Source organism: Kogia breviceps, chromosome 15 (genome assembly GCF_026419965.1).
Source record: "Kogia breviceps isolate mKogBre1 chromosome 15, mKogBre1 haplotype 1, whole genome shotgun sequence".
NCBI classification, from domain to species: domain Eukaryota; kingdom Metazoa; phylum Chordata; class Mammalia; order Artiodactyla; family Physeteridae; genus Kogia; species Kogia breviceps.
The window spans coordinates 25,947,628-25,957,900 of record NC_081324.1 but is presented as its reverse complement, the minus strand read 5'-3'; the positions used below and the strand labels follow the sequence as shown (position 1 = coordinate 25,957,900).

The 10,273-nt window shown below is 43.4% G+C and overlaps 1 protein-coding gene across 3 annotated transcripts in view; it reads right to left on the bottom strand.

Annotated features, from left to right (window-relative positions):
* Window positions 1–2,167: 2,167 nt before the first annotated feature.
* HDHD2 (haloacid dehalogenase like hydrolase domain containing 2) overlaps window positions 2,168–10,273 on the bottom strand; it is a 34,159-nt gene continuing 26,053 nt past the window's right edge. For all 3 annotated transcript variants that reach the window (XM_059041011.2, XM_067015985.1, XM_067015984.1), the window contains exons 5-7: window positions 8,604–8,820; window positions 7,145–7,208; window positions 2,168–3,022 (exon numbers count right to left, since the gene is read on the bottom strand). In XM_059041011.2, the coding sequence (XP_058896994.1) occupies window positions 2,919–3,022; window positions 7,145–7,208; window positions 8,604–8,820 (385 nt within the window). In that variant the 3' untranslated portion in view covers window positions 2,168–2,918. The remainder of the gene's footprint in view (window positions 3,023–7,144; window positions 7,209–8,603; window positions 8,821–10,273) is intronic.

Sequence of the window (10,273 nt, the reverse complement as noted above, 5' to 3'; positions counted from 1 at the left end):
AGACAGCCCCTGAAATGTAATGGCTCGAAAATAAAGTCCTTTACGTACTTTGGTTATTAAATCTCCTCCATGAAGCCCAAGGCAAACCAACCAGCTGAGCTGGGAATGTTTATAGTAACCTCGACCTAAACCATGAGTTCTATTTATCCTCATGAACTTCACACACCATGGACAGGTCAGTTAGAAAGTCCTATATAATGTTTATTAAGTAAATAAAATAGCCAACTAAGACTTTAATGGCCTAGAGGGCCAAGCGAGAATGGAGGAAAGTAGAGCAGCCGTTCCTCTTGGCTGGCTCGGTACACGCAGCGGGGTTACCCCCTCCTGCCACTCGGCCATCAGTGATGTCTACTGCTTGGCTTTCGCTCTAACCTGTCTCCAGAGCATCAAAGCCATTATTTAAGTGCCTAACGGGCCTCCCCTATGGGCAGCAAGCCTAAAATGAAACACTTTCTCCTCCCTACCCACAGCTATACCCTCTAGCATTCAATTCCTGTAATATTTACAGCTAATTTTGAGTTGTCTGGTGACGGCCTGAGTGCCCATCTGTGTTGCAGCACAGACGAGTCCTGTCTGGTGGGGAGAAGAGACGTTCGAAGACCTAAGTATAATCTAACAACTGCTCCATGGCACGAAGGAGGGAACACTTCACTGACCACGTCACAGAGGAGGGAGACACAGGGTCTGCACACTGCCTTGGGTATTCTCCTTAGCTCCTCACCTAGTAAGGGCCCTCCAGGCAAAATCCTTCTCTTAAATGTTTATTTCCTAGCAGGCACTTCGCACACAGCAGCTAGCAAACCCTTGATAATGCCTGGGCCAAGGAATCAGTGACCCAGGTACCGGGGAACAGGCCACTGGTGAACGTGCCCAGCAGCGCCCCTCTTGCCTGCACGCTGGGCTTTTCTGTGTGGCTCCGGCTTGAAGGAATTTAAATGTAGTAGAATGTCTCTCTCTTTTAAATTCTCAGGAAGACTTTCCCCACTGAACTGACTGTAGAGATGAATTCTACCAACCTTTTCCAGACTGTTAAATGCAGATACTCCTGCTACATCTGTGTCATCATCGCAAACAGGCAACACTTAACACTAGTCCGATTCTACTTAAAGTCCTTGATACACGGGTTGTGCATTTAACCCTCACAACAAGCCTACGAGGTGGGCACTGTGGGTATCTCCACTTTACAGAGGAGGGAAAGGAGGCAGGAGTGGCTAGGGGAGTCGCCCAAGGTCACCGAAGGGAACTGCTGGCCAGGCTCCCTGCTCTGTGCCCCCACTCACTGCGCTCCTCCTGATCTGGGGTGGTGCCCTAGCACATCTGTCTTTTGCACTCTAGGATCGTAAGGACTAAGTTGGGGCATCTGCAAAAACAAGAAAAAGCGTTCAGCAAATGGCCAGAAGGAGAGGGAGCGGCCATTTATTTAGCTTTGCTCCCTCCCATCCAAGACCAAGCTGATCTCTAAACAAGCATCAAAACCCAGAGCTCATTAACACTGCTGTGCGCTTCAGTAAGGTGAGCACCATGATAATGGACAATTACAAGCTAATGATCCAGTGCCCAAGAGCCCAGTAAAACAACTGCAAAGGCCCAGGATCACCACAGTATGCAAATGCGCTAGGAAAATCATTACCTATTTAGTCCCCTTCATTTTGGTGGGTTTAACATGATAAGAAGAATCCACGCTGCAAGACGAGATTTCATTTTACAGCAGTAGTAACCAAGTACATAAAAGCCTGAATCTGTCCCAATAGCTTCTGAAAGATTTTTCCCATAGTGTCAGAGGCAAAAATAATGAAATCTTGCAAACGTACAGTTAATAGGACCCAGGTGGACACTAACCTCAAAAATGCATGGTCTATAAGACATTAAAGGCTTGATTTTAGTTTCTGCACTGTTCCTGTTAATAACAATGTCTAATTAAAACATCTGTAAAATACTGATAGTTTTAATTTTACATAAAATTTCCAAAACAACTGTTACACAGTATAATAGGTATCTGCAATGAATAGGTTATTAATGGAAATATTATTTTAAATTAAAATCAGGTTCTAAATTTAAATTACTCATCTCTGGCTAACGAAGAGAAAAAGAAGTCACCCGTGCTGGGAATACTACAGTAGCTAATCTAGTTTTCAACATCTGTTAAAGCAAATTCCAAATTCACTCCTTCACTTGGGCTAAAGGACACTTTATTTTGCTTCTTCTGTCCTATACCCCACTTGGCACTTCTGATGGATTTCACAGTTGAACTCACTATTAAAACTACAGCCTAATGCACCCTTCAATGCAGTACTTTATAACTTAAAAGACACCATTCAACTTTTTTGTGTGTGTGTGGTATGCAGGCCTCTCACCGTTGTGGCCTCTCCCGTTGCGGAGCACAGGCTCCGGACGCGCAGGCTCAGCGGCCATGGCTCACGGGCCCAGCCGCTCCGCAGCATGTGGGATCTTCCGGGACCGGGGCACGAACCCGTGTCCCCTGCATCTGCAGGCGGACTCTCAACCATCGCGCCACCAGGGAAGCCCCACCATTCAACTTTATTCAGAGTCTGAACCCCTCCAATTTACCAGCGAGGAGACAGCAGAGAACAGGCTCCCTGCAGTAGACTCTTCCCCAGCGCTGCTAACCTGATGAATATTTTAAAAGGAATGGCACAAAATCTCAGCTTTCCCTTTCTTTGGATCTCATCTTCTTTTACGGGGGAAAAAAAAAAAAAAAAAAAAAAAGGGATTAGCCAGGCTTGGTGTCTGGCCGCAATTCAATACCTTTCTTTCTAATTACTGCCCAATAAAAGAGGGTTCAATGGTGACCAGGGCTGAGTGGTCTCTGTCTGTCCATGCTTGCATTAATTTGTTGAGGGATTCTTTCCAGACGATGAAAAGCTGCGTTTCAAGTTGCTTCTGATTCACATAATCGTTCACAGTAGATGCTGCAGAATGTGGTCCACGGCATGAGGGAAGCTGTCACAAGTTAAGTAAGGAGCTGGATTAATTTTTTCTTCATCTGCTGCTCGATATTTCCCTGAAATGAAAGTAAAGCCACTGAACAAAGGCTACTGGTAGGACACCAGACTAACCACACCCCATGAGCACCGGGGACACCCGAGGCCACCCTTATAATGAGGAGAGAATCAAGGTCTCCACAGCTCCCAAAGCACCTTTTATCCAGGCTTCAGGAATGCCATGAGGCAATTCAAAGCAAGGTCATATTCAGCATTTCCCAGGCCCTCTGGTCTTTCATGATGGACAGTCACAGGTACCAGGTCACCTGAGAGCTAAGGGTGCCTTCGAATCTCCTCAGCTGGTGAAATCGTTTTCTTCCCCCAGCAGCCCTACAGATAGGGATGGTGATTAAATCAATGCTTTTAAATGAAAGCCCAGACCCCACAGGGCAGAGGCCTTGTCAGCTCCAGAGGGTGACTGGAAACAGCATGAGCTGCTGCCAAACAGGAGCCCTGTGAGCGGGCAAATGAGGGCGCCCGGGGGGGTGGGAGGGAAGCAGAGATGGGCGCTCACAGGCTGGCCAGTAGGACAGGCTGCCCGGCAGGGCACCGACGGGTGGGCCTGCTGCCGAACTTTCCCTGGACTCTGCGATTCAAGACCCACAACTGCACAGCGCAGCACGGCCAGACTCTTACAAATGTAAATCAGACCATGCACGGCCCCTGTTTAAACATCCTTAATGTATTCCAGTGCCCTTCAGAAAGAACCCCGTATCTCTGTTGTTGCCTACCAGGCCCAGTACCCCTCAGCTTAGCATGTGCTGCTCTCACCAGCTGCAGTCCCGTGCTGGACACATCTGCCACTCCCTTTGCCTGGAACATTCTTCTCAACTGACCACCTCTTTCAGGCTTCGGGTCAGTCCCACCTTCCCATCCAAATGAGATCCCCTCCCCGTTATTCTCTCTCTCTCTCTCTGTACCCTGTTCTTTGTCTCTGCAATATTTATAACAACTGTAATTATATATTTATTTGTTTAATGTGTGTCTCACATCTAAGACTATGAGTTCTCTAAGAGCAGGGACTGTGTCTGTTATGTTCCCCAATGTATTCCCAGCACCTGACATAGTAACTAGCACATGGTGAGCATTCCACAGCGTTTTAGGAAGGAAGAAAGGAAAGAAGGAAGCAAGGAAGGGAGGAACAGTGTTTTAGACGGGGCCTTGGGGGAACGAGGCCGACTGCCCTGTAGTGTCAGTGCTGCCTCTGCACTTGCCCTTTCTCCTCGCTCCCTCATCCCCTTTTCTGTGATCTCTGCTATTTATTCTTCTGCATTTTTCAGTATTCTCTGTCTAAATCTGGGTTCCCCAACAATAGACCCACAACTTTCTACAATCCCTTCTGTTTTCTATAACTACTCTTTAAGAGGCTTTGTTCAGCAAACACCAAGCCTGAAAACCCCCCTTTCCCCAACTTGACAATGTGGTGGTGAAGATGCTTCCTGTCCTGTCTTGCTGACTGTGAATTCCTATAGGAAAGGAGTCAGCATCGAACGTACAAAGCTAACTTACCTTAGCGTCCTCAAGGCACCTGTCCACAGTATGGTCCACACAGCAAACTCTACTGATAGTTTTTTCTCAAGCTTAAATCCCATTGAGTGTAAACTCCTTTGCAAGGTTTCTGCTTGTTCTCACAGGTAAGTTAATGACTAACTTTTGCTATACCACCCACTTCTTGGAACCAGTGGTCTAAAGGCAAATGTGTGAAAGTCAGGTTTCTTAGCCGTAAGCTTCCAGAATGCTTTTGCTTAGACTGGCTCTGCAAGTGGGGTTTCTACAAAGTACAAATTGACACAGTGGCTCATGAATGTGTGATAGTTCTAGCAACCTGCATTGTGTCTGGCATATGGCAGATGCTCAAAAACGTTGGCTGAGTGAATGAAGCAGGCCACCATCACTCAGGCCTGACTCAGTGTGGCAGTCTATACTTTCCTGGACGAATAAATGGTGAATGGAGGGAGAATGCAGGAAGCCATGCTGACAACAGTGGACAAAGGGTGATCCCATCTTTTCTAGGTGATTGTTTTACATGCTAAACAGAAACAGATTCTAGTTATGGCTAGTCAAAGGTCTTTACTAACAAATCGTGGAGCAAATGTATATTGAGCATCTATCATGTGTTACTGAGAAACACAACTGCTCAAGACTATCACCGAATAATTTAAAATCTCTCTGGTAATTTTCAAACACTGGAAAACCCAGCAATTGTTCACTGCACTGAGTTCAAATTTATGAGTGGAGCCGGCTGCTCTGTATGCTTTCAGAACAGCGGGCTTACTTGGGACTTTTTTCTGACCGAAGATGAACAGTACAAATGGGCCTGTTTTCATGAGCTGGACTTAGCTACGTTTATAAGTTAGACATTTTAGATTTGATTGTGTGGAACTGCTGGCTTCTCTAAGACTAACTGGATGCCTCTGTGACAGGCTGACCACAACTGCCAGTCAGAAAAGAAGGCAGAGCCAATGGAGACCAGCTAGAGGAGCTGGGCCTACAAGACTGGCGTAGGACCAGTTTTCATACTTGGTTTAAATCCTTAGTTATGTGACCTAAAGAAAGGAAATGTTCATGGGAACAATACCTGAGAGGAAAATAGTTATCTGAGGGTTTCCTCAATGACCAGATCATAAAATGATGAGGAATGACAAGAGTCTGAAAATTCAGATACAGGGGAGGATGAGGAGTGTGGCTATTTTTCCTGACTCCCTGATATATATCCTCTTTTTTGCTTCCATCAAAGGGCATGTTTCTGGGAAGACGGTGATCATTTTGAATTAGAAATGTGAAAAAACAATACTATTAATTCTAGAGTGACTGGAGTCATTATCTGCAAGGCTCCAATGGTTCACTCCAGACGCCCAGCATGAGAAGACTGTTCCCATTCTTTGTTCACACAGGGCCTGGAAAATACTTCTTATTCAACTGTAGCAACATCTATGTTTTCTTGTTTCTGTTTTTAAATTCAAAATAGCTTTTATGCAACCACATTTTCTTGAACATCACAGTCATGAGTAAATACACTCTTTCTAAAAAATTTCCCAGTGGCAGCTCATCTGTGACTTAGTGTTTAAATCTTCCCTTTTCTGAACAGCCTGTATGAAGCCAGGCATATGAACTCACAGAGCTATCTATGGAACCACCTATCTGCTATTTAACTGATAAGAGCCCGATGACAATTCTCGGACCAGACTCCTCCTGGCTGTCATCCTCAAACACGTGCTATTAGTTTTAAGCTCAGCAGGTGCCAGCTGGGGGCAGGTGCGGGGGAGACCTTTTCATTTTACCTGGAAAGGCTCATCAAGTTCCTGTGCAACTGTACACAAGCCCACACAGCTCTCATGACTATTCTTTCCTTACCTTGAAAGGACTTTATTAATCACACTCCACATAGGAAAACTGCACAGTGAATACTCATGTACTGTGAGAGCTAGAAGGGACCAGTCCAGCCCCATCATCGTAAATGGCCCAAAGAGGTGAAGGGCCTTGCCCAGAGTCTCACAGTCAGTGTAGAGCTGAGACCAAGACCCAGGACACCTAACTGGTCCACTGTTGCCATGATACCGTATTAGCTGAGTCTCCCCCATTAGGTTCTTTCCCTTTCCTTAAATTTATTTGAGGGACCACACCCGGTTTACCTAACTTTGGTACAGGAAATTATTACTAAAACAGTAAGTGAAAAGACAAAAGTTTTTTGTGTTTTTTTAAAAAAATGTAAACATTAACACAAAGTATCAGATCACTTAGCTAGCCAGTTGCTAAAAAGATCAACTTCATCTTATAGCTGGTGCAAAAAGAAAACATATTTTTACAGAGCCCCACTATCGATGGTCTTTTGGTCAACTTTGGTGATTTGTATATCCAGAAAATCATACAAATGCTAATGGTCAATTGTGTATGATATCTCTGTGTAACTGTTAAAATACCTCTGAACTCTGATCTGACCTTCCTAGCTTTGCACAGCATGGGTCCTTTCACATTGTCTTTTTTCCCTGCAATCCTAAGCCCATTTTATTTCTGCTTTGTGGCAGAAAGAGAATTAAAGTGCCCAGTGGGCTTTGCCACTTCTTCAGAGACTGTTCTTTAAGCAGTTGTGTATTCTACCATTCTGTTTTAGAGAAAGAGAATGTTATACTGAAGATACATACCTGTTTTGACTAAGATGCCCAGCATGCCGACATTCTGAGCCCCACCAACATCATCCCTGCAGTCCTAGGAAAGCATAACGAAGCATTGAGTCCAGTGTCATCAGTGAGCTTGCCAACAAAACTGACCAACTGACTTGATTTATTAGGACAGGATGGCCAACTGTAATCCCATGTTTTTTTTCTTAAAATGAAAGAGAAGGAGGTGTAAAAAAGGATAAACCCACGTCTGAGGGAGCATACCACTGGAAAAGGAAAGCGTAATAGAGGTAGAGGTAAAAAAACAGAGTAGTAATCCTAGTAACCAAACATAAAAAGCACAGTTACAGTGCTTCATGTTTTGCCACATGTACATCTATTTCCTTTTAAGACAGATCATGGAAAAAAAGTATTCTATCATTTGGCAGCTTTTAAGGTAAATAATCCAACGGCAGGACAGTGAATGAACTAGGTTCAGAAGACAGCTCTTGTGCTGTCTATGTAACATATTATCCTTACTTTCCATCCAATTGTCCCTCACAGGGGGAATCAAATCAGATCAGTGTACTTAAACAGATTCTGAGACTGTCTGATATTCACTTCACACTTAGGAATAACAGATCGGTTCCAAAGGGAAGCTTTGGTTTTCCAATTCTTACTCAAGATAAGGGTGAATATACTTGGTTAATTGTGATGACAAATGCAAGGTAATAAAAATCCAAGAACTGAAGAAACATCATCAATAAAATCAATCCTACCATCTCATGTGTATAAGCAGGATTCATTCAGATCACACCCAAAGAAAAGTTTTTTCCTTAAAAATCATTCATATTATTCAACAATAGCCCTTGGAAATGAGTCTTAAAATGTCAAAATCTTCATTCAAGGTCTAACTTAAAACCTTTTCTGTGCATCTAAACTTGCCTTGTTGAAGCAGGGGAGATGGGGGAGAGGGACGGAAGGAAGGGAGGTGGGAAAAAGTGAACAAGGAAAGGGAGGGCCCACTGGGTAGGGCCCCCCACCCCCATTGTCCAGGTTCAGCCCTGCCACTCCTAGGCCTGAGGCAATCGATATCTTTAGCTATTTGTGGCACACTGACTGGGAAGTTCTTCCATAAAGCATATACTAGCAAAAAAATCAATAATGGGAGAATTCTTTGGGTATAGGTGTTCTTTGAAAAAGTCTAAATCTATGTAGAAATTTTCTTCAAAAAGATGTATAAAGCATTTAATTGCCTTGCAGTTGATGGTCTTTTGAATTGTATATATCTCATCACACTGTGAAGAATATCAGAAATAATAAATATTTCAGTTCTTTAGAATACCTGTAAACAACGACTGGAAAGCCTGTTTTATGGGTAGCCTCTTATTACCATCTGGTATCATCAATAAGAGCCTGCTTGTGTTTCAAAGCAGTGCTTTGAAGTTGGCTCCTCCCAGCATGACAGGTAAGCCCAGGGCATTTCCTGGGCTCTTCTACTTACATCTCCAATCATGAGGGCCTCCTCAGGTTCACAGCCAGTGCTCCGCAATGCCTCCAAAAAGAACATTTTCTCTGGTTTCCCCACGACTGTGGCTTTGGTATCTGTGGCATACTCTAAGGCAGCCACAAATGGTCCGGGCCCCAGGGCTAAGCCATCTTGCCTCTTGTAATACCTGGCTCTGTGGATTGCTATCAGAGGCGCCCCATCCAGGAGCAACCTAGAGAGACAGAGAAAATGGAAATTGGCTAAAAGCAAGGTTTTTACGACTGGAAAAGAATGTCAGAGTTACAAAGTGGTTTTATTCACACTCACAGAAACAAATAGTTTCTTATTAACTTTTAATGACCTGCTGTCTTCTAATGAATTCGCTAGAAACTGCTGAGAATTACACTCAGATACACTAAAGAAAGGTGATAGATTATTAAATTTGGGATTGTTTCAACCTTTTACCTTTAGTGGTTTCAGACATTTTACCCAAATCACCACGGAAAGAGAATTAAGGGAAGTAAAGCTAAATAAGACACTTGAGGGAAGAAGCTTAACTTAATGAGACAAGTTGTTTCAACCTCCCTAATGGTAAGCAGGAGGCTCCTGAGCCTTTTACAATATGACCCAACTGATGCTGCAGTGACATGTTCAGCTAACTCCTAAAATACCTAGCTTCCTCTTTCCTCTGCTCCAAAATATGACTCTTTCGAATTCAGAAATTTCATAGACCATTTTACAAACACTTTCTGCTTGTATCTTTCCCTCTTCGTTTTACCTTTTGACTGCTTCGGACGTTACTTTGCAAATCAGGCTGTCTTCCCTGAAGGACACAGCAGTAAGGCTTAAGTGTGAGCCTATACTGTCAAGTCCCTTCCTTCTTCCTGATGTAGGACAAATACTCTCATACCAACCGAAAGGGCATAAAGAGTTTTCTCGTTAGAGAACTAAACTCTACATATAGTCAAGGATCCTCATTACTGACTCAGACAAAACGTAACAAATCTAAAAAAACCCCCACCAACCCCTATCCAAAAAAATCTGCCAACCATCCCAACAGTGCAGCCTACAAGTCACACAGCAGCGAGTCCCACACATATTATCATCTAATCGAATGCAGGACATGATATTCTTCTTAAACTGCTTTTAACCAATGTAATAAATGATCTCACTTAGCTTAATTTAAGTCATCTACTTAGTTAAATATTTAGTATGTCCATCGAGGAAGAATTCATCACATCTTACCCTTCACAATTATGAGTAATTAAGCGCTCAACTATGAAACTGCTAAATTATTCTTGTCAGTGGGCATGGAAATGCCTTCCTGTGGGAGATGCAGGATTCAGACATTTATGATTAAATATTTTATTAAGTAAAAACCAATACTGGACTATTACAGGGCCTTACTGTTAGTTACTACGAATTGCTCACAGCACAGGACGGATCCTTCAAATTTATTCATTAATAGTAATACAAATTTATTTCTTAAAGCAGATCTTAAAATCCAACTGTTAGGAAACCTGATAAGGCCACTATGTTGGCCTTAAAGAACCACAGCTGATAGCAATGAGATAATAACAGGTGATTTATCTATCTCCCCTCTTGTCACCCTGCCCCCAATCCCATTTATTTGCTACTCTACCACGAACTGGAATTCTTTATGCAACAGACCTCAAAATTGCTTT